The sequence below is a fragment of the Chelonia mydas genome, chromosome 21, assembly GCF_015237465.2.
Source record: "Chelonia mydas isolate rCheMyd1 chromosome 21, rCheMyd1.pri.v2, whole genome shotgun sequence".
Classification (NCBI taxonomy): domain Eukaryota; kingdom Metazoa; phylum Chordata; order Testudines; family Cheloniidae; genus Chelonia; species Chelonia mydas.
This window is the reverse complement of record NC_051261.2, coordinates 11,800,153-11,824,113: the sequence shown is the minus strand read 5'-3', so window position 1 is coordinate 11,824,113 and position 23,961 is coordinate 11,800,153. Positions and strand designations below refer to the sequence as shown.

The 23,961-nt window shown below is 46.1% G+C and overlaps 1 protein-coding gene across 3 annotated transcripts in view; it reads left to right on the top strand.

The window, feature by feature from the left end:
• SRPK1 (SRSF protein kinase 1) overlaps positions 1–23,961 on the top strand; it is a 46,497-nt gene continuing 22,536 nt past the window's right edge. The window contains exons 1-3 of one of the 3 annotated variants that reach the window (XM_037884817.2): positions 1–334; positions 2,899–2,959; positions 20,406–20,524. In XM_037884817.2, coding sequence (XP_037740745.2) covers positions 1–334; positions 2,899–2,959; positions 20,406–20,524 — 514 coding nt within the window. Of the gene's footprint in view, positions 335–2,898; positions 2,960–15,528; positions 15,738–20,326; positions 20,525–23,961 lie in introns of those variants that run through there. The other 2 variants (XM_037884818.2, XM_043533422.1) reach the window with 2 other exon arrangements.

Here is a 23,961-nt window from a genome sequence, read left to right as displayed (position 1 = left end):
ATGGACCAGTTGGAGGCGGGGCTGGGCTCGGGGGTGGAGCCTACCCTGAGGCCCCCGCTCCTCCCCCTCCGTCGGAGGGGGCGTTGCCGGACGCGTTCGGAAGAGCCAGGGGGCGCGGCCTTCCTCACGAGCTCGGCCTCGAGCTCGAGCGGCACCAGCGAGGGCGACGAGGACATCTGGTGGCGCGTGCAGAGGCGCGCGAAGATACCGAAAGTGCGCATGCCTCTCCCGGCGCGGCCCAGCTCGGCGCAGGCGCAGAAGCAGGCGAATGATTTAGAGCGCACGCGCGGAGGGCAGTGGGGGCTACCGGCTCTGGCCGCCATGGAGCGGAAAGGTGAGCGCGGCGCCTTCTCCCGGGCCGGGCCTGGCGGGCCGCCGGCCCCCGACACGTGCACCCGCGGCCGCGCGTCGGCCCCTTCGTCCCTCGCAGGCAGCGCCGCCCGGCTGTCCCCTGCCCCCCCCGGCGCGCCCCCCCGTCTGCCCGCCTACTTCCCCCCCCCGGGCGCGCCCCTTGCCCGCCCCCCTGCCCGCCCCCCCCGTCTGCCTGCCTTGCCCCCCCCGGGCGCGCCCCTTGCCCGCCCCCCCCCGTCTGCAGTGGCCATGCCCCCCCCCGTGCGCGCCCCCTGCCCGCCCCCCCCCGTCTGCATGCCATCCCGCCCCCCCCGTCTGCATGCCTTGCCCCCCCCGGGCGCGCCCCCTGCCCGCCCCCCCCGTCTGCATGCCATGCCCCCCCCCCGGGCGCGCCCCCTGCCCGCCCCCCCCGTCTGCATGCCATGCCCCCCCCCGGGCGCGCCCCCTGCCCTCCCCCCCCGTCTGCTTGCCTTGCCCCCCCCCGGGCGTGCCCCCTGCCCTCCCCCCCGTCTGCCTGCTTTGCCCCCTCCCCCCCGGGCGCGCCCCCTGCCCGCCCCCCCGCGTCTGCCTGCCTTGCCCCCCCCCCGGGCGCACCCCCTGCCCGCCCCCCCCCGTCTGCCTGCCTTGCCCCCCCCCGTCTGCCTGCCTTGCCCCCCCCCGGGCGCGCCCCTTGCCCGCCCCCCCCCGTCTGCCTGCCTTGCCCCCCCCCGGGCGCGCCCCCTGCCCGCCCCCCCCGTCTGCCTGCCTTGCCGCCCCCCCCCGGGCGCTGCCCCCTGCCCCGCCCCCCCCGTCTGCCTGCCTTGCCCCCCCCCCGGGCGTGCCCCCTGCCCGCCCCCCCCCGTCTGCATGCCATGCCCCCCCCCCGGGCGCGCCCCCTGCCCGCCCCCCCCGTCTGCATGCCATGCCCCCCCCCCCGGGCGCGCCCCCTGCCCGCCCCCCCGTCTGCTTGCCTTGCCCCCCCCCCGGGCGCGCCCCCTGCCCGCCCCCCGTCTGCATGCCATGCCCCCCCCCGGGCGCGCCCCCTGCCCGCCCCCCCGTCTGCATGCCATGCCCCCCCCCGGGCGCGCCCCCTGCCCGCCCCCCCGTCTGCATGCCTTGCCCCCCCCCCGGGCGCGCCCCCTGCCCGCCCCCCCCGTCTGCTTGCCTTGCCCCCCCCCCGGGCGCGCCCCCTGCCCGCCCCCCCCGTCTGCTTGCCTTGCCCCCCCCCCGGGCGCGCCCCCTGCCCGCCCCCCCCCTCTGCTTGCCTTGCCCCCCCCCCGGGCGCGCCCCCTGCCCGCCCCCCCGTCTGCTTGCCTTGCCCCCCCCCGGGCGCGCCCCCTGCCCGCCCCCCCGTCTGCTTGCCTTGCCCCCCCCCCGGCGCGCCCCCTGCCCGCCCCCCCGTCCTTGGCTTGCCCCCCCCCCCGGCCGCCCGCCCCCCCCCCCGTCTGCTTGTCTTGCCCCCCCCCCGGGCGCGCCCCCTGCCCGCCCCCCCCGTCTGCTTGCTTGCCCCCCCCCGGGCGCGCCCCCTGCCCGCCCCCCCCGTCTGCTTGCGTTGCCCCCCCCCGGGCGTGCCCCCTGCCCGCCCCCCCCGTCTGCTGCTTGCCCCCCCCCCGGGCGTGCCCCTGCCCCCCCCCCGTCTGCCTTGCCCCCCCCCCGGCGCGCCCTGCCCGCCCCCCCCCGCGTCTGCCTGCCTTGCCCCCCCCCGGGCGCACCCCCTGCCCGGCCCCCCCCCGTCTGCCTGCCTTGCCGCCCCCCCCGGGCGCGCCCCCTGCCCGCCCCCCCCCCGTCTGCCTGCCTTGCCGCCCCCCCCGGGCGCGCCCCTGCCCGCCCCCCCCCGTCTGCCTGCCTTGCCCCCCCCCGGGCGCGCCCCCTGCCCGCCCCCCCCGTCGGCCTGCCTTGCCCCCCCCCCGGGCGCGCCCCCTGCCCGCCCCCCCCCGTCTGCCTGCCTTGCCCCCCCCCGGCGCGCCCCCTGCCTGCCTTGCCCCCCCCCCGGGCGCGCCCCCTGCCTTGCCCCCCCCCGTCTGCCTGCCTTGCCCCCCCCCGTCTGCCTGCCTTGCCCCCCCCCCGGGCGCGCCCCTGCCTTGCCACCCCGGGCGCGCCCCCTGCCTTGCCCCCCCCGTCTGCCTGCCTTGCCCCCCCTTCCGTCTGCTTTGTCCCGTTTCCCCCCCATCTGCCTTGTCGTCATCCCCCCCCCGTCCGTCTGCCTTGTCGTTGTTCGTCGTCGTCCCCCCCGTGGGCCTGCCCCCATGGGCATGCTCCCTGCTTCCCCCCAGTCTGTCTGGCTTGCCTCCCTGTCTCCTCCTATCTACCTTATCCCCCCCCCCCCCCCCCCCCCCGGGGCATGGCCCCTCCTGTCTGTCTTTCTGTCTTGGCGCCGCCGCCCCGCCCCCTGTACATGCTCTCTGACTCCTCCTGTCTGTCTGCCTTATGCCCTGTGCTCTCTCCTTTATCTCTGCTTTCTCCCGACTTCATGCTCCCTGCCCCCTCAAACCTCTGTTTTCCTCTAGTATGCACCTCCCACCTCTTCCACCCGACCCCATCTCATCAGTCTGCATTTCTCTCCCCAAGTTCTGGCGCTTCAGGCCCGGAAGAAACGGACCAAAGCTAAGAAGGACAAGGCCCAGAAAAAGTAAGTCGAACCCCACTGCCAGCCAGCTGGAAACTGGTGTCCAGTGTGGGGTGTCGGACTTGGGCTTCTCTTCTTCCCACCTAAGCGCAGGAAACCAGGGGCTGTGTGTATAGGAGTAAGGTGTAAGGTCTGGTGGCTCCTTGTGGGCAACTGAAGGGATCTCCTTTTGGCTCTGAGGGCAAGGAATTTCCTCCCTCTTTGGGTCTATAGGGCATCCCTGGAGGGTAAAGTCTGAGGTTCCCCACAGTGTTGTTACCTAAAAGTCCCCTGTGCACCCCATTCTCTGTTAATGTAAGAACTAGACCATATCTATGAGCCTTAGAGGGGTCCATTGACTCTTGATCATTTAGGCTAGAAAAGCATCTCAGTTTAACTATCAGCTCATAGGATGACATATGCAAATGAGTATCCTGATTGATTTGCAGATGAGTTTAATAATGCTTTCACTAAATTTACTAACCTCTTAGAGGCGGATGGTTTTGTCCATAGTCTTCCTTTTAGTAAGCGAGATTAAAAGAAACATCTATTACACTGCAGAAATCCATAGTAGCTCCATAAATCTTTTTAAAGTGTTCAAAATATATTTCATATACTCACTGTGGATTCTGGGGAGTGGGAGCTACAAATCCTGTTTGTTTATACAAGAGGCTAAATTTTAAGTAGCGCTAGGAATTCAACTAACTTTAAAATATGGAAGAAGTTCCTATAATTGTTACATATATATTTTTGAGAACAGCTTCTGTAAGGTGAATTCATTCAATCATGTTGTATCTAAGAATATCTAACTTAGAAACTATAACTCTTCTAAACTATTATTATTCCAAGTACAAGACAATTAACCGCCTTCCGGGGGGTGGGGGGGGGGTGTATTGGTGGTACTGAAAATACTAATCTGACAGTTTTAATATCAAATAAAGTGGGGGAGGGAATCAAAGTAATGCTTTTTTGCGGAAGGTACAGAAAAGGGATTGACATCTCTGATCTTGAGCTATTCCCCATCAATCATTATAAGTTCTTACTTTATGTTCTGTCTAAAAGATGGATGTCTGAGTTATTACAGAATTAAATGTGGCCTCCATAGAGGTTTGTATATTGTATCTACAAAGATTGTGATCACTGTGTGTCTACAAAATAACTACATCACTTTCATTATACTGCGGAGTTGGTTTGCGGAGCTCTTGATTCTGTATCTCGCTTTCCTTCCTTCCTTCGGTTTCTAGATTTCATAGAGAAAAGAAATTAAGCAAAACAATTATCTAACTCACTGGAAAAATCTGCCCACCAAAGTACTAACTTTTTACTTGTACACATTTATAAACTTCCTTTCTATGATCTTTCATAAACTTATTTCAAGGCGTGACCACATCTCTTCAACTGGACAGAGCTCATTTGAGGTATCTTTAGATGGATTTTTTTTGGGTCTGGTTGTCAGAAATGGAGCAGACAGCAGCTCGCTTGTTTAAAAGGATTACTAAACCGTCTGGAGTCCAGCACTACAAAGCAAACATTATATCATAGAAATGTAGGGCTGGAAGGGACATCAAGAGGTCAAGTCTAGCCCCCTGTGCTGAGGCAGGGTATGTTAGACATACATAATATTTCTATGTGGGAGTTAAAAAATCAGGGAGCTGCATGGGTTACCATCTTTCATCATCGGCAGTACTATTTTCTTTCTTTCAAGCACTGACTTCAATTCTACAAGCATTTAATCAGATCTGCAAATTGTACACTAACAGGTTGTGAAGGTTTAAGGATAAAAATACATACCAGTATACTAGCAAATTGAAATTTAAGGTTTAAATGCAGAAAGCCTCCATCAGGACGCTGCTTAGTCCTGAATTTGTTTTGAAACTGAGTACTGGAGGTCAGCCACTTGATTTTTAGCCCACTAATAAAAATATACTTTTTTTTTTCCTCTCTTGGAGGAGGTGGGCTTTTCAGTAACTCGTGCTTTTGTGCCAGCGGAACTTCTTCTGTTATAATACTCTGTCGCTGTTTAACTCTTTCATACAAGGATTTCAAAGCACTTTACAAAGGTGAGTAACTTGTATCCGTATCTTATAGACCAAGAAGAGGAGGAGCTCTCAGGGTTGAGTCATTAAACCCAATTTCTAGTCCTGACTCTGCCTTGATCAGACAGTGGGCAAGTGGTAACAATAATACTTACTTTTTATGAAGTGCTGTGAGAACCCAAGTGAAAAATTAAATACAACGTATTGCTTTTAAAAAGTTACATAGTGAGTCAGTGATAGTCATCAATAATACCCAGACCTCCTGCAAGCTGAATTCTAAAATGTTGTCCTCTGCACATACATTGTATATCTTTACTGAATTTAGTTGCATGCCAAGGCATGGTCTTCAGATCTGTTGTATAAAGTTCGGCATTCTTAACTGACTTAGTGATTTAAATAGAATGTCCGAAGTGGCGCTAGTAACGTACGAAGCCCTCTAAAGCTTTTTTTCCCCTCCCTGCCTGTATTTTATTTGGCATGACATCACACAGAAAAGGATTTTCTGCTTGGACCTGTCCCGCTTGCGGGATGAAGGGAACACAGATGTGGTAGAAAATATATTGTTGCTAGGAAGGTAGAAAGTGTAGTGTTGAGGCAGAGACATTGTGAACTAATTGCATGCTTGTATTCTAGAGCAGGTGTAGACACCAGGTAATATCTGTGGGACGTTTGCAATAAGTTGGCGTGAAGTAATCAAAGATTTTCTCCAAATGATGCTCCTGTGTGAGTGAACCTGTTGGATGTAACTTGTTACCTACTACACCTTGTGAGATAGGAGAATGAGGATATGTGGAAAGGAAAAATTGCCTTTGAGGGGTGATTAGGATATTGTCTCCATGGCTGCCAGTTTGTAGATAACTTGTTAATCCCCTCAAGAACTGAGGCTTGCTGCGGTAAAGGATCTCACTGTTCTGAAGTTAAATGTTACAGTAAAACAGTTAAGTGTCCATTTTAACCAGCCTGCCTTGTGTAAATATAGTGGCCGTTACTTAAATTGGTTCTTGGCTTTCTATCCAGTAGGGTCAGATCTTTAATAAGGAGGAGAGACGAAAGGGCAATTGAAGAAAAATATTTTTACTTCTGAGGAGACACAGCTGCTGGTTGCTGTGGAAGAACAAATTGGGATTAATCATAAAATACTGTAACTTGGTGGTGTGTGTATTCCTGTCCTTACTCTGGGAGGATGCTGGCTCTTGTCTGATTAGCAACCTTTTGAACATCTGGCTAAGCAGCTTTAATTCTAAAAGCATTTTCCCTACTACAGTTGATCAACATGCATGTTGGACTCAGTCCCTAGCTAGAGAGTGGCTGACATGGTTAATGAATTAGTTTGTCACTCATGTTTTGCCAATTTTTAGTGCAAATCGTTCTCTAAAATATACTAGGTATAAACTGTTGGTGAAATAGCAAATACTTTGTTGAGATATGTCTCAAATGGTGGAACAGAGATTATACTTAACGGAAAAATTAATGACGTATTTTGCAACAAGTCATGTTACAGATTTCACAATATCCGCTCTTTAACTTTTACCTGTTGCTTCAAGTTACCCAACAAATACTATTTCCACTTTATGGTATTTCCTATGTGTTTAAGAGGGGCAAAGGAGTGGGAGAGTGCAATCCAGTGGTAGTGTTGTTCACAGTTAGGGTGAAGCGGGCGGTAACTTATTTGAGCCATTTAGATTATAATTGTCTAGAAGGTGGCCACTTCTTGCTTTGAAAATAATCTGAATCTTTTTACTACCTTTTTCCAGGGCTTGCTTTTTAACTTTTTGAACTACTGTGTATATAAAGAATGGGTAGGGAGAGCTCTTTACATGTAAAAAATCAAGTTACTAGCCCTTAGTTATAAACTGAAATGAACTGTCAACATAGATGTTAAATTTCTGATGCTATCAGTTGAAAGGTTTTTAATTGAGAAGGCTGCTAGATACATTAACCATATACTATATACTTTAGGGTGAAGGAATAGATACAGAGTGAAGTAAGGAATCAAAGACACAGAAGTGTCTTTTAGTAACTGGTGACCAAACAGGAAAGTCATTAAAGTATCTGAGGGTGTCCTGAATGTTTGACCGTATATAATGTCTTTAGTCAGTCAATTCCATAACTCCTTACTATAGGAAGTTCTGGCATTTGTTTGACTGTTAAGTTTTTTAGTGGTTTTTTTTCCAGTGAATCCTGTCACCCCGTCAAATTCTGCCTGCCACCTCCCTTCCCCACTCCCCTTATTTTCACTGAGTACTTTACTCATGAGAAATCACACTGAAATTGATTAGTAGAATCTGGCCCTCAGTGTTTTCTCTCCTTGTTTATCCTACCTTGTTGCAAGGCACCATCTGTACAACAGCAGTTTTACAAAGTGTCCTTTTTTTATTAAATCCTTGGTAATGATGGAGTTGAGGTTGAGAGAACTTTGCAATATATTTCCAGTAAAATTCTATATGTATTCTTCCATAATCGATAGAACACTTGTTGGCATTCAAATGCATTTTAATTACCACTTTTGTTTGGAGCAAGGGCATTCAGGTTGTGACATTACCCCTGCTAAGCTTAGTGCTTGTGATTCTTTAGTGCATTGAAACTTGCAAAAACTCTGTGCTTCAGCAAGAAATAGTTTTGTCACTAGTCTGCTGGGTCATGTGAAACAGAGCAAGTGGCGACGCTGCAAAATCAGCATATATCTGTGTGACATGAATTCCTGTGAATCAAAATACAATGGGAAAATCTAATTTCAGCTCTGCTAATCTTGAGTATCCTTAAAGTTGGCTATAACAGCAGTGATATATAGCAAGAACATGTCTAAGGCAATAGCATTCTTTGATCATGTTACAAGGTTAATTTGATGAGACTTGTATCATATTGTTTATATTGGACTACATCCTGCTTTTGTTGTAGGAGTTCTAGTACTTAGAATTAGAATTGGTGGGTGTCAAGGTGATATCAGCCCACAGATGTTAGCTGTTGTCACTTTGTAGCTGTCAAAAATGCATCAGTTGTAAAGTCAATTTAACAGGGAGCCAATTTTAACTGATAATTTCTGGGCTTGCATATTCACTGAAGTGTAGATTACACCTGTAATTGTGATGCTGTGTGTCATCTTTGAGCATTAAGTGTACTTCCTGTAAATTATAATAGAACTAGATATACGAGGTCTCTGATGGTCTGTTTCTGGGAACTTTGATATTCAGTGCAGTTTGTATTGCAAACATTCAGAAGATGGAACTGTTCTCTTCCATCTGTTGTGAGGAAAGATCTGTTGTGTGATGCTGCTGAACCTAAAACTCCAGATTAAAAATGAGACTAAAAAATTCACTCAAATTCAGAGCAGTTATAGAAAGAACTATTTGTTCCACACACCAGAACCACTAACCCAGCAACCTGTCCTTGCAACAAAGCCCGTTGCCAATTGTGTCCACCTGTCTATTCAGGGGACACCACCATAGGGCCTAATCACATCAGCCACACTATCAGAGGCTCGGTGGCCTGCACATCCACCAATGTGATATATGCCATCATGTGCCAGCAGTGCCCCTCTGCCATGTACATTGGTCAAACTGGACAGTCTCTACATAAAAGAATAAATGGACACAAATCAGACGTCAAGAATTACAACATTCAAAAACCAGTCGGAGAACACTTCAATCTCTCTGGTCACTCGATTACAGACCTAAAAGTTGCAATTCTTCAACAAAAAAGCTTCAGAAACAGACTCCAATGAGAGACTGCTGAATTGGAATTAATTTGCAAACTGGATACAATTAACTTAGGCTTGAATAGAGACTGGGAGTGGATGGGTCATTACACAAAGTAAAACTATTTCCCCATGTTTATTCCCCCCCCTCCAACCCCCACTGTTCCTCAGACATTCTTGTCAACTGCTGGAAATGGCCCACCTTGATTATCACTACAAAAGGTTTCTCCCCCTGCGGGCCCGCCCCCCCCCCCCCCCCCGCTGGTAATAGCTCACCTTAAGTGATCACTCTCGTTACAGTGTGTATGGTAACACCCATTGTTTCCTGTTCTCTACGTATATAAATCTCCCCACTGTATTTTCCACTGAATGCATCCGATGAAGTGAGCTGTAGCTCACGAAAGCTTATGCTCAAATAAATTTGTTAGTCTCTAAGGTGCCACAAGTACTCCTTTTCTTTTTGTTCCATATTGAATTCCTTGAACCACAGCACAGTATAAACAGACACGATTTTTTAACCTGATTGCTAGTTTTCTTCATGTCAGACTGTTGGAACAGACCTGCACCTGACTAGACAGGTGTATGTCCAGATACTGACTAACACACTGGCTTTCCCATGCCAGATAAGATGACTGGTTCATCAAATCTGATATCCTGCTTCCTGCAGCGGTTTATATCTGATGCTTCAGAAAAAGTGAGTACTTTGCATTCTAGTTCTCTAGTGTTGTGTATGCAGGGAGTGAAAGGGTTGCAGCATGAGCAATTCAACCCTGAAGCATGGCATTTCATTACCGTTGGCATGAATAACTACAAAGTTAATAATGGTGACTATATAGCTATCGTATTTGACTTGTCTTTCTGTAGATTATCCTCTGCAGTATTTCCTTTTGATTTCTGAATGTACTGGTTACTTGAGTGATCCTTTTTCATGGGACATGGTGAATGAGGGGTTGACTTTTTTCACTGTACCATTTATAGCTTAATACCTCAAGTTCCCTCTACCTAGTTATTTTTCCCTTACATGTTAAATGATCGTAGGTTTTGAAATCTCATTTTATGAAGGTCATCTGCTCTTCTTTGTCCTTTATTAATATTGACTGTAGCCTGTTTTCAAAAGTGACTAATTTTGAATGCCTAGTGTGAGATACCTTAAAGGGACCTGATTTTCAGAGGATGGGCACTCGTCACTTGCTGGAAAGCGGGCCATTTAAGTTGTCAAGATGGGCACCCAAAATTGCTTGATATGTGAAACTTTAGCATTGGTTGGGGTAGTGCTTGGGAGGTGCAGTGGTGGACCAGGAGAGCCCCATTGTGGTGGGCACTGTACAAACACAGAATAAAGGATGGTCCCTACTCTAAACAGCACTGAAGTACAGGGACTAAAAATAAATGCAGTACTTGGACTGGAGTGTACTATTGTTTGATACGCCAGGGGCCACATGACTAAGTGGCTAAAATGGGAATGGAGTTGAGTCTGAGTTCTCTTCCTGATACTTCTGGTTCACATGGACTTCAAACAAATCACTAATCTCTGTGCTTCAGTTCACCCATCTGTAAAATAGGGGGAGCTTTCCGTGTGAAGCCCATTGGGAGCCTCTGACAGATGTTATCAATGCAAAATATTCTTCTATGTTTTCAGTCTTTCCTAGCATGCCCAAGCACTCTTGTAGGTATTCTAAAGGCTTTTGCAGTGGACCCACACATTCATTTGAGCCAATGATGACTCTTAAGAGGCTTCTATCAGTTGAGAGCCAATCACTGTAATGAGAAAATTCTATTATTTTGTGATCTGCATCAGTTATCTAAGTAAAACTTCAGCTATCATGCTGTTTAATCCACAAACGCATTTAAATTAGTCTAGAATCTGACTGTTGTTGCTAACTGAAATAAGCTAATGCCATCAGACTTCACCCACTCTCTCCCCACCTGGTCACTGGCAGCAAAGAGGAGATGGAGGAAGCAGCCACGTTGGAATTCAGAGAAGTAGGAAAGGGGATTGCTCGGGGAGGGTCAGTGGGCAGACAAGAGCCAAGTGTGGGTGTCTGCTCCAAGTGGCAGGAACGGAGGTGTGTGAGAGCAGATTGGGGATAGAAACAGGGTGTCGGTGTCCTGTCACCCTAGCATTACCACCGCTGGTGGAGATGCAGAGGTGATAGTACAGCAATGGTCCCCAACCTTTCTGTGGGAATAGCATATTGCTATTCTCAGAAGGCTGTGGCGGGCACCAGACACTCTACTGCCGAAATGCCGCTGATGAGCGCGGCCGCCAGAGAACCGGCTGTTGAAAAGCGGCAGGAAGCGTCGCCAACGAGAAATGGGAACGCTTCTCGGCAGCATTTCGGCAACCGGTTCTCCAGTGGTGTGTCCTGCGGGCGCACAAAAACGCTCTGACAGGCGCCATGGCACCCACAGGCACCACATTGGGGACCACTGTAGTATAGTTATGAGGAAACATCTCAACTAGCGTAAACAGGTACAGCATTTGTGTTACAAAACAATCTCCCATTTATTTAATCTAAATAGTGGTGCGCAATTACCCATAGTCCTGCAGGTAAGGCTCTTGGGATGTATTGGGGTCTGATCAGTCACTTCTTTCTGCCCCCAAAACAAACACTACTTAATTGAGGGCTCACAAGATGCAAGTCAGTCAGCTTCCTTCTCCCCATCTTCACACCCTGGTAAGCAGGGAGTTCACTGAAATCAGGGGCACAGGAGAATGGTATTTATGGTGGCTTCTCACTTTGCTATATTACATCTCTTCAACATCTCTTTTCTATTTCCCTTGGAATATCTGTTGGTCCTGACCTTCTCAAGTTTGTCCTCAGCTTCTTCCTTAAAGGCTTTGCCCTCTCTCAGGGCTTTGGGTTAGGTTTTTCCTATTGCTCTTTTAGTTAATACCAATGCAAAACCTTCCAGAAGCATTCAGAACACATGTCAAAAGTTGGTGACTTGCCCACAAGATTTTTCATTCAAATACAAAAGTGATTATCAAACTGCACATGACAAGACATAAATTAAACTCTGCTGGTTTCCATGGAAGCCCTTCACAGCTTGTGCAGCTGATATGGCACAGTTCTGTTTTGTAGAACTATTAAATGCTTGTGCAGGGAGTGGGAGTGAGGAACAAGAAACTTAATCATTTCACTTATGTACATTAGCACAATCTTAATGTGGAATTCAGGGGTTCTAATCTTCACACTGAACTCCCACTAAACAAAAGTGCTTGTATGCGTTGGCTGCTATGAGAAACATAGCTTTTTCAAAAAGAATTAAGAATATCTCCCCACCTGCGAGTTCTTCTCCTGACAATAGAACTCCTGCTGATGTAGTTTAACAGTTTCAGAAGTATAAAGCTATAGATGTCACAGGCCTGCTTTTGTTTGCAACTACCAATTCTGTGTTTGAACAAAAGGGAGGGAGAATAAAAACTTATGCCGAATTTGCAGGAGAGTGGGTGGATCTCCTATAATTACAAAATATTTAAGAACAAGAACTACAAGATGGTAACTTTGCTTCATAAAGTATGAATTATATTTGGTCCCCCAGCTCCTTCAAATTTAAAAAGTTTCAAGGATGTAGCTGAAACGGACTAGCAAGAAGTTGTAACAAAAAAGGTACATATGCAGGTTTCAAGGTAGCAAAATGGTAGGAGAGTACCAGTGTCACAACTTCAGTGTGTGTGTATATATATACACATACACACACACATTTTGAGGAATCTGTGTGTGTGTATGTGTGTGTGTGTGTATGTGTATATATGTGTGTGTGTGTGTGTGTGTGTGTATGTGTATATATATATATATATATATAAACTAGAAAAATTGGTGGGGAGGGGTAACCTGGAAACAAATTCTGTAATGCCAGACTTGAATTTCTACTACAGGACTGAATCCAAATAATAGTGACTTGTCAAATTTATGCAGAGATCTCAATGTTGTTGCTCTGCAAACCTTGTGGAGAAGAAAAGAATGGAGGCTGGCAACAGAAGCAGGCCTTCTTTTGATGGGATGTATATTAATAAGATCTTGCCTCACTTATTGCAGGTGCTCTAAGAAACAGCAGTTAGGCAGACGTAGTTCTCTTGTGGAGAACTTGACCTGATGTACTAATGTCAAAAGCAAAGTTGGGGTGGGTATTCAAGGTTTAAGAGCCTAGTCAAAGGCTTTAGTCTCCTCCAGGAAAAAAATAAAAACACCTTATTAACACCTTGTCTGTGAAGCAAGATCTTGCTGCGAAGGGCATGCAGACATGAGAAAACATGGGCAAGATGAGTACGGTGGAAACTGACTGACCTTTTGGAAGAACTCCAGGATGAGTCGGTAGCAATATCTTATCCTTGTAACTCTTAGGTTATGACTCTGCTGTGGAGACTAGACTGGCATAGTTAAATTACTATAGCTGTACCAGCATAATACCATGTTGAAGACACCGCCTTTGCCGACTGGAGAGTTGTTTCTGTCAGTGGAGGAATACCACCTCCCCAAGGGATAGTAGCTGAGTTGATGGAAGCCGTCTTTTGTCAACTTAGCTGTGTGTACACTAGGCGTTAGGTCAGCAAAACTACACCACTTGACATTTTTTTTTCACACCCCTGGCCAGCATGGCTATTGTCAATCTAATTTAAGTGCAGGCCGGCCTTAGTTTACGCTGGATTATTTAATACGCTCTGAAGATTGCTCAACTGAAGTCTCTCTCGTAATGGGGATAAAACCTTTCACGTAAAACTTAAACTCACGGCTAGCAAATGGCTCAAAGGTTTCATCACCTTTGTATAGATGGGGCTGATGGCCTCTGAGAGGTGACCTGCAAAACGGGGAGGCTGGGTTCTTTATCTACTGTGAAACTGTTGCACAGTTCAGTTGCAGCTACTATAGAAGTGAAACCCGAGTACTTTACAAGGAGGGTAAGAGAAGGGTGGTGTGACTTTTTAGTTAGCACTTGTGTAACAACACTTGGGGAAAAAAGCTGTTGGCTTTCATCGCTGTAGCCCTCCATTTAGCACAAGCGCCATTTTCACATCTGAGCTGCTAACAGGTACACACAATCAAGAAGACCGATGTAGCATTTCTGATATTTCCAAGGGGGGAAAATATTTTGTTAAGTTTATTTTTCGTACAAGACAGCTACAAAAAGGCACCGGTCCTTCCTTTATTCTTGGTCACCTTGGGGAAGGTTTAAATGCCTTTCTAGCTCCTTAGGAATCTGACTAGTGGGTGTGCAGAAAATAAATTCTTAGATGTGATAATGAAATGCAAAAATAGCCAAGTAAACTCAGGTTGTGTATGCTGGCAAGTCTAGAAATCTTGCACCTTCGTACTAGCTGTGGTGCAGTCTATTGATAGTAACAGCATAGAGTGCACTAACATAGGCCAGCTCAGAACAGAGGTAGATGGCACGGTGGTACCAGTGGCCAATCTACTCTAGTGCTTGGCTCTTCTTGATAACATCAATGGAGAATGGGAGAATAAGAAAAGGTTCCATGCAAGCAGGGTGTCTGATGGATAAAGACTTTATCTTCTCTTTAAACTAGCCCAGATAGAGAGGTAAGCAGTTAGGGGACAAGTAAAAGGATCCCTTTCAGCCTTCTCTCACCAGATGGCCAAACCTGAATGCCCTTCTAGTAGATTCTCACAAGAAGCTGAGGAGCCAAACTCTCTTACAACGAACAGCTGAGGTTGATGGAGTAATTGTGTGTTATATTCTGTAAATACACAGTAATTTGTGGCTATTGTGTTAAAAATACTGCATATAACTAAGACTTTTCTAATATATAGATGTTGCCAAGTGGCTTTGACAGCTTTTATTAAATTAAAAGGCAGTGTTGAATTTACTAAAGACTATTTAACTGAGGGAGTTAAGTATTCTTCAATGTTGACTATAAGCTAAATATTGATTAGGGCCCAATCCTACTGTCCTTACTGAGAGGAAGTCTTTGACTGATTGAGATTTGCCTCAGTAAGTACTACAGGGTAAGATCTATAGTGTATAATTCTGAGTACTTCTATCAGAAAGCATTATTAATTGCCAAAAAACTCTGAAATTGTACATTAATGTCACACTTCTGCTGATGTGTTTCCCCTTGTGTGTTCCACCAAGCAGAAGATAAGTGTGCCGACATACCTTTATGGCATCCAAGAAAGATGCTGAACACTTGGCATTAGAAAGCTATGTCCAGTTAATATTTTTAAACAATTTAGAACATTCTCACGTCTTTGTGTGATTTAACAAAGGATGAGGAGTTCTGTCTGTAACCACAGCTGTTGGAGTTTGGAATAACTTCAGAAAATGTTTCTTACCTTGATCAGCCTCCATTTCCTGCCTTATTGCTCTGGGGTTTCTATATCAAAAGGGTTGGACTATCAGCAGTTAACGACACTCATGCTCATTGGAAGCTGTGAATCTAGTGGACTGTTGAATATGCAGTGTTTATAGCCATGTCATTCCCAGGATGACAGAGAGGCAAGTTGGGTGAGATGTCTTTGGACCAGCTTCTGTTGGTGAGAGAGACAGGCTTTTAAGTTTCCACAGAGCTCTTCTTCAGCTCTCTGTAAGCTCAAAAGCCTCTCTCTCTCCCTACACCCCCCCCCCCCCCAACAGAAGTTGGTCCCATAAAAGGCTGTCAAATAGGCAGATAAAATCAGGAGATGCTTTTTCCAGTTCAGGAAGATAAAACTGAATCTGATGGAATTCAGCATTTCCTCGGGGGAAGACAGTAGAATCGGGTAAACATCGAGGAAATGTGCTAAATCGATTTATGTTCAGCCCAGAGTATGACTAAATTTGCAGAAAGATCAGCTGAGAACAACCCACTCCGTGTTGCTGCAAGGCCCTTTACCTGCAATGCAGTGCTATGCAACTGCAGCTAGGTGGTGGAGACAAATCCTTTTTCTCCCTCCCTCTCGCACAAAGCTTTGCTGCTTTCAGAGAGAGCCAGCACTCCACCAGTGGTGTAGGCACCTCTGCTGCCTGAACAATCTGCTAGCTGATTTGATTGTTTTTTAATGGCTCTTTCGAAAACTGTTGGTTCGTCTTCAGGGGTATCTTTATCAATGGGAGTCCGTGCTTCGTGCAGGTAGGCTTTTCTTTTGTCTCATGTGAACTACTGCTCTTCTTAAGGGCTTCCTTGGGGGGGGGGAGGACTTGTGTCCCTAGATGAAGACTTTTGTGGATTCCATGAAAGCTCTCAAGCTTGCCTTAGAATACTGCAGCTCGACGTCATCTTTTCTTCTTCCTTAAAATATTATCTGATCATGTGATTGCAGAGGCAGGCTGCAAATCTAGTTAATTCTTGAGATTAATTTAGGAGGTAGAGGGAACAAATATAAAAATTCGGGGTGCATTTTAGTGTAGTATTGAGCATGGTAGTTATAAAAATCACAATCTCTCTAAATTCTGCTGAGTAGCTATAGATCACCCAAGTGTGATTTCTTTCTAGGCTTCTTTTAGCATTTTTACTGTACTGACAGCTATTTGCTTCTTACTCCCTCATTTTAAATACAGGCAATGGGGCTCTCGTTCTCTCCTACAGCCCTTTCTGCCTCTTTGTAGGCTAGGCTGTCTGAGTGAAGGATGCAGACAGGGTGGATGTTATGAGGTTTTTTTTTGTGTGTGAATATTTGGGGGTTTGGTTTTGACTGAATTCTTGTTCTTTATTTAGTAGAGAGTTAAATCTTTTTACTTACTTTGACCATTAGGGTCCCCTTTTGATCTGGCCCTGCAGTTGGCATTTTAGAAGTCAGGCTATTATGGGGAGTCCGATGCCTTCTAATGAATTTGAGTAGTAGAGCAAAGATGATTTGGAGGAGAGAGTTTTTAAATTTTAAATGGTATGATGATCTGTCTCCATGTTATACGTGGCTAATAATAGGGGAATAATTAACTGTAGTGTAGAATGGTCATGTCTTGCAAGACTGAATCTCAGCTGTGGGACAGTGCGTGATGCAAACTATAGGGTGCATCAGACAGCAGATGGTCAATAGCCATGACATGTTAGTTCCATTTAGGATGGGGGGGGGGGGAGGGGCATCATAAATTTCCAGCAGAATGGCCTAAGTCGTTTCTGATAACTTCCTTGATGCAGGAAGAGCACTGCAAAGTACATCAGTGGTTTTCAAACATTTTGTTATGGACCATTTAAGATGAATCTTCTTGTGGCCCCATGTTCTCATCCGTATCCCATACCTTCCCTGAAGCAACCATGTAGTACTTGGTTACATGAAGGGAAAAAAAATCTTAGGGCAGTGTTGAGGAGACTGAATGTGATGGGTGTGGCTGTGGCTGCTGGATTTAAATTCCCTATTCAGTCTGCTGTCACCCTGGTTGTAAACTGGGTATTATTAGCACCCAAACTCTTCTCATTGCTGCAGCTCCCAAGGCTCTCATCCATCATAGCACATCTGGATTACTGAAACCTCTTTTTCTGGCCTTGACTGTGCAATCTTGCCCCACTCAGATCCATTCAGAATGCTGCTGCAGAGACAATTTTCCTAGCCGGTTGCTTTGACCATCTCACCCCTCTTTGTATCCCTCCACTGGCTCCCCTTCTCTAGCACCTCAAATATAAGCAACTTGTCTTCACTTTCAGGCCTCTTTAAGGCCTATCCCCTTCCTACCCATCATTTATCATTCACTCCATCATCCACTTGCTAAGTTTTCAAACTGGTCCTTGAAAGGAGCAACATCCTTAAAGCCACTTCATTGTTGTTCTTCAAATCCATCCTTAAAACTCCACTTTGCCAACAGGTAGTCTGCTGGTGTGCTGAGACAGCTACCTATCATGCTGACCAATATTGTTTCCTTGTACTCCCCCATATTTCTGTATCCATCTGTGTCCTGTCTTAGGACAGGACCACCTTTTCGTTCTATGCTTGTACAGCACCTAGCCTAGTGGGCTCCTGATCCATAAGGAGTATTGCTAGGTGCTATGATAATATAAATAACACAGCCCTAGCCATACCACGTTCCTTTGCGGTTTGGTTCTGTCCTCTTGTATTTGCTACCTGCCCTAGTGTTGGGGTAGCATACAAACTTGTTCCCTTTCTAATTTTCACCAAATAAAGTGACAGACTAGAACTAGCTGTGCAGGGTGCAGAGCGCTGCTTGGGTTTTTTCCGTTTATTTTTAGCTTAAAGCCTTGAACTAGGTCAAACGACAGTATTGGAAATCATTGATTATTGAATACAGATAGATGCATCATGGTAGTGTGGTAATCTGCTGGAAATGTTCGTGTGGTACAGTTCAGGACCAGTGATCTGCATGACTTGTCAGGCGCTGAATTCTTAAAGCGCTAGGCCTAATGATGCCCTAAAATACACAAGATCAACTGTCAGATTCTCTGGAGAACAGCAGTTCTGATAGCAGTTACATAAGTCTTAATAGGCTCCTAAGATTAATTGCCTTGTTCAGTTTATATAAAAAAAGGTTGAAATCCTCATGAGCAGTGCAGCATGTGCATGGGAAAGGGTTAAGTGAAGCTTGCCTTCACGTCCTATGGCCTTCCATTAAAATCAAACAGATCCCTTGTGCAAATGTAAATTGTAGAGTGTGCTCCATGCTGTCACAAGGTGACTAATGTGACTCCTATCGTTCAGTTCTGAACAGCTAAAACTGCAGTCCACATCTAATACTGTATTGACTGACGTAACCAGCACTTGCCTCAGGCTTAGTCTACGCTCCAGAGTTAGGTCAACCTAAGGCAACTTACATCTACATAATTACGTTAGTGTACATATTACAGCCTTGCTCTTGCTGATGTAAGTTCCCTACTACACCAACATAATAACTCCACCTCCACGAGCGGCTTATGTTGGTGTAATTAGGGCGACGCAGTGTCGTGTAGAAACTGTTACTTGTCAATTTCCCATCCTGGAGTGGGGAGCCAGATGTGCTCTCAGCCCCCTACACCACCCCTCTTAAGCTGGTGGAAGTGTTCCAGGTGTGGACGTGCACCACTGGCAAAAGGAGGGTAGTGTTGACATGAACCACTGCGGTGGTTATAAGAACGTAATGTTTCTAATGTGGACATGCGCTTGTAATCGTTGGGGTTTTTTTAGCAATGTGGGAATAGAATTTTAAGCAAGGTGGATCGGAGGCATCAATTACTAACTTACGAAAACAGTAGAACTTTAATTCACACTGAGTAGAAGATTCATTGTAAATTACTGGCTCTTGTCTTAGTATGTCATGCTATAAAGAAAAGATGATGCATTGATATATTTTGTCAACTGTAGTTTTGTTTTAGAAAGTAAGTATAAAAATGCAGTCTTAGTGATGTTATATCTTTTATTACTACAGTGTTCGTACAGTGCCTAGCACAACAGGGCACCGTTCTTGGTTCATCCATTAGTACTACCATAATAAACATGACTGATACAGAGACTGCATGCTTACTCGTGCATTATATAAGATTGGTAGGATAACTCTGTGAATGGGGTTGATTAGCTCTGAAAGGTTTTATGTCTAAGTATTTTTTGATTTGCTTTAAAACAGATGAAAGACTTTCCTTTTTTCAGGACTTTAACTGGCCATTGCTAATGGCACAGTTAATGCAACTGATAAAGCACCTATTCTCTGCATTTCCCAGTACGTTATCACAATGGGATGAAAACCTTCCTGCAGCCCTCAGTTAATAAGCATAAACTGAACACTGACAGCTAGCAACTAATGGAGAAGTGGGGAGAAAATGTTACTCTGAACCAGTTTCCATAGTTCCTTTGAGTATTTCTGGATTTAGAGGGTATCATCCCTTAAAGGGACATTAACAGCTAGTTTCAGTGTGTGGCTTTGAAACTGTCATACACTCAAATTTTAACTTATGTTTTTGGGGATTTAAATACCCCTTTACAGCATTGGAAACCAAAATATTGTGCTGATGCATGAGAACCAGAAAGTGACACTGACCAATCTAACTGTTGTCCCCGCAATTGACCCAGAACAGCATATATGGTGAAAAGCTAACTAGACTCTGAAATTTTCATCTCTAGACCTCTCAGTTCTTAGTAAGAGAAAAGAGGGATCTTTTAAATGACTTTCATCTTCTGTATTGGAGTACAAAAGGCACAGGTTTTAAAATGGCAGCCTCTTAATAATTTTCTTGAAGGGCAAGTTTTTAATTCCTCTTTCCTTACAAGATATCTTTTCAGCTCCTAAGATCTGTTTTATACCAACTCCTCCTCAAAGCAGATGGTGAAAGTCTGCTTCACTGAGAAGGGACTGCAGTATCCAAGAAATGTCACTGAATCCTCTTAATCTGGAATGGTTTAATGTAATGGGCATGACGTTAGTCTTAAACTAATTAACATTTTTTACTCATTTATGGTCCTCAGATTCAATATAAATAGTGCCTTAAAATAAAAATTGCTAAAAAACCTCACTGACTTGAAATCTTTAGTGTGAAAAGAGACTGGAAGAACTCCTGAGGGCAGTAACTTATCTCAGGGGATCAGCTGGGTTTTAACTCATTGTAAAAATTGTGCACACTTCTTGTTCTCACTATAAAAAATGCTCTGGAGAACAGTCAGTTGCGTTTCTCAGATATGAAGAGGAAAGAGCTGCTGTTTCTATGCCACCTGGCATTTCAGAACCTGGGAGTAAAAGCCTTTAAATGCGAGAGCAGGTTTTCTGAAGGCCACTTACTGTCGTTCTCTTCTCCCCTTTCTCCAGTCTCTCTCATGGAAGAAAGTGAAAGCTGTTGAATGGAAACCTAATGTGTCTGCAACTTTATGTTCATGCTCTCTCTCAGGCCTGAAACTCAGCATCGAGGCCCTGCTACTCATTCAGAGAATGATCTCCCTGAACAAGAGGAGGAAATCCTGGGATCAGATGATGATGAACAGGAGGATCCAAATGATTACTGTAAAGGTGAGAGGTTGCCTCTTTAAACTCATGCTAAATACAGTTTGGTGGCGTTCTCTCCCCTGTGGACATTAAACTGTGGTGTCTAATCTGATATGTTTTCTTGGCCAGATCTACAATTACAGACTTGTATCGGTATAACTATGTCGCTCGGGGTGTGGAAAAATCCACGCCCCATGAGTGACACAATTATACCGATCTAACCGCCGGATGTAGACAGCACTATGTCAGCAAGAGAGCTTCTCCCGTTGACATAGCTACTGTGGAGGTGGATTAGCTACACCCACGAGAGAAGCTGTCCTCCGGTAGTGATAGGCACGTCTCCACTTAAGCACTACAGCAGTGCAGCTGCGCCAATGCAGTTCGTGTAGACCCTGTCCCTTGTCTCCTAAGAGGTATGCAGAGCAGGAGAGAGTGGATAAAGAGAATTTGTCAGAATGGGAAGCTAATCTGTGACTACTGTGATGTGGATATTAGAATTGTCAGTCGATAAGATTCTTAAACTTTTCCACTCTTGTTAGTGAGGTCTCCCATCACTCAGGAAGAGGTTCCTTTTGACTACCAAACCAAGCCAGGATCAGCTTGAAATTTTTACCTCTAAGATGTGGGGATAAGTTTGGTCCTCGCTGTTCTGTTAACTTGCATACTTTGCACTCCGATCATCGGGACACTTGACAAACCCATTACCCATCTGCCTTGAGGAGGAAAGAATTAGCTTAGCTCCCTGGAAGGCGCGCTTGTCAGCTGTGGAAGGGAGACGAGTCTAAATTCTGAGACTTTAATCTCTACTTATGGTAGCATTTTTTTGGAGTCACATTAAGATGGCAAAGCCATGCAGCTGCAACTACCTAGTCTGTCCCCTCCACCACCCCTTTTTTTAAAGGTCATCTGAAAGGCTCTTTACCTGTCCAGACCTGAGCTGAGGGTTCTGTTTTTAATGCATCATTTAAAGATGTCACCAGTGCTCAGATTATTCCCACAAATGAATTTATGGGTATATTTTCTAAAACAGCACACCTAGGTGTCCAGCTCTCTTTGACTTTCAATGGGAATTGGGCACCTACCTCCTATTTTTGCCTTTGAGTACCCCTCTAGGCTCTGCAGCCCTCTGACGTGTGTGTGTGTGTGTGTGAATCTTTGGTGTGTTACAGGTAACTGGTAGCAACAGTTCACAGGCTTTGGAAATCGTGCTCTAAGGCTGGCTGTGCTCACGCCTTCTGTGTTAATCTGCACTGGTGAAGTGCTAATGTAGCCAGCAAACACTTGCCTAGCAACTGATCCAGGGCCTTTGGTTCTCCCAGTGCAATCCCTGAAAGCTGCTGCCCACTCTTCAGTGATAACTTGTCTTTGACAGCTCAGGACACTGACTCTGTCTTCTGTCAAGATGGCTACATGAAAAAAGCCAAGATCAACAAGACACAAATATAACAAAAAAGCACCTTCTAATTTTGAGAACCCTTTGTTTTCATTTTTTCCTCTGTCCCCTTCCCTTGGGATTCTCCTGAAAAGATCAGAGGAAATGCTTGCACGTTTCGGAAAATAGAGTGGAGTCAGTTATGCCCACCATACTTCTCTACCATGCTCTCCTTGCAGAGCTCCTCTGGAGTAGTTAAGGGAATGGGAAGAACTCTGGCTATACAGAGAGACCCTGAGCATTCCTGTCATTGGATCCTGAGGGAAACCCATGAAAAACTTAATTCAGCTACATAGTAAAATAAAAACAAAATGAAAGGGGGGGGAAAAAACTATCAAAGAAATGAATGAAAACAATCAAATAAACTTCTTCCCTCCCTGTAGCATATTCTGGACCTCTGGGCCCACAGATAGCTCTTCATGCAGGTCAGAACCATTCAATGCAGGCAATGAGAAAAAGCAAAGAAGGGAACAAGTGTTAAGTCTACACTGTAGACCGTAGATATTTATATATTTTGTCCACGGGGCTGTCCCTGACATTTTGGAATGGGTGTAGTAATCCATAGGCTCTACCACACCAGCAGGGAGTTCTCTGCATAGCACTGTATACACTAAAACAAATACATGGGGTAGATGTCCTACTGTGATGGACCCAAGGCAGCACAAGTTACAGTGGAGCACGTATCAACAGTACATGTAGGAAAGTGCATTGCTTTTGGTGTTGATGGTAGAAATGGTAGCGAGAGAGCGTGCCCTGGATGAGTTTTGCCAGGTAAATAACAGTACAAACATTGACAAACTGTTGTTAAATAGACTTAATTACAAACACCTGTCTTAAAAGGAGTGTTAAGACTGAAAAGTCAAGCTTTCAGAGGTTAGGAAATGCCAGAAATAAGGTTGTCCATGCAACATTAATTCAGCTCCCTTGTGCATGTGTATTGTGACAGTCTTGAATTATGATCGCATTTTTTTCACAGGCCCGTGTCTCATTCAATACATGGTATTGGATGTTGCTCACTGTTTGGATAGTTACTGAATATTTTTACTTTATCCTTACTGTTCACCAGTGTCTGTATCTTATTCACTGCACACCCTTCTGACCCTGTTTTGAATACAGAATTTATTTATTTTCTTGTGGGCTTTTTAATGACACTCATCACCAAAGGAGGAGTGTTTCCAAATTTATCATCACAACACCTTCAAGATAAGGTGGTGGTACCCCCATATTACCGATGAGGAACTGAGGCACAGAGATTAAGGCCAAAAGTATCTGCTAATTTGAGTGCCTAATTTGAGACCACTAGGGTCTGATTTCCCCCCAGAGTGCTTATGGGGGTTATAGCACTTGATCTATTTAGAATAGATCTCCATGGCCTTCAGTTGCAGCAGAGAGTGCTCAGCACTTCTGCAGCTCAAGCCCCAGGTATCTCCAATTGTGTACTCAGGAAATGAGGAACAAATTAATAGCCACTTAGGAGAGATTTCATTTTCAGTGACTTGCCCAGTATATTATTGAAACTTTATGGCAGAAGCAGAGAGAATTCACTTCTCCAAAGTGGCATTCAACTTCCTTAACCATCCTTTCCCTTCCTGCAGTCTCCTGCCTCCTTCACAACACTTACTCCAATTCTGCAACAAAATGAGGTAGGGGCTCCACAGACAGCAACTCATTCACTACACAGTTGTGATTTAATCCCTGAGCAACATCCATTTTGTGCATTGAATGAGGCAGAGGTTTTGTGGGGGGGAAAATAGTATGTGATCATGTTACTAAAGACTCTCAATGCATATGCATAAGTGGACCAAAGAAATGTTGCACAGGAAATCTTAATTATAGCATTTTCCAAATTCTTAGTGCTTGATTTTGCACCTTTAATATCTTTATACATTTTCCTGTGTTAGAAGAACATCATTTTGAAAAGAAGCTGGACTCCCACATGGGTCATGAGAATGGTTGGACCCTTTAGATCCACAGCACAGACTTCTGCCACTTGAGCTAATGGAGTAGCTGATAGCAGTAGCAGGCTGTC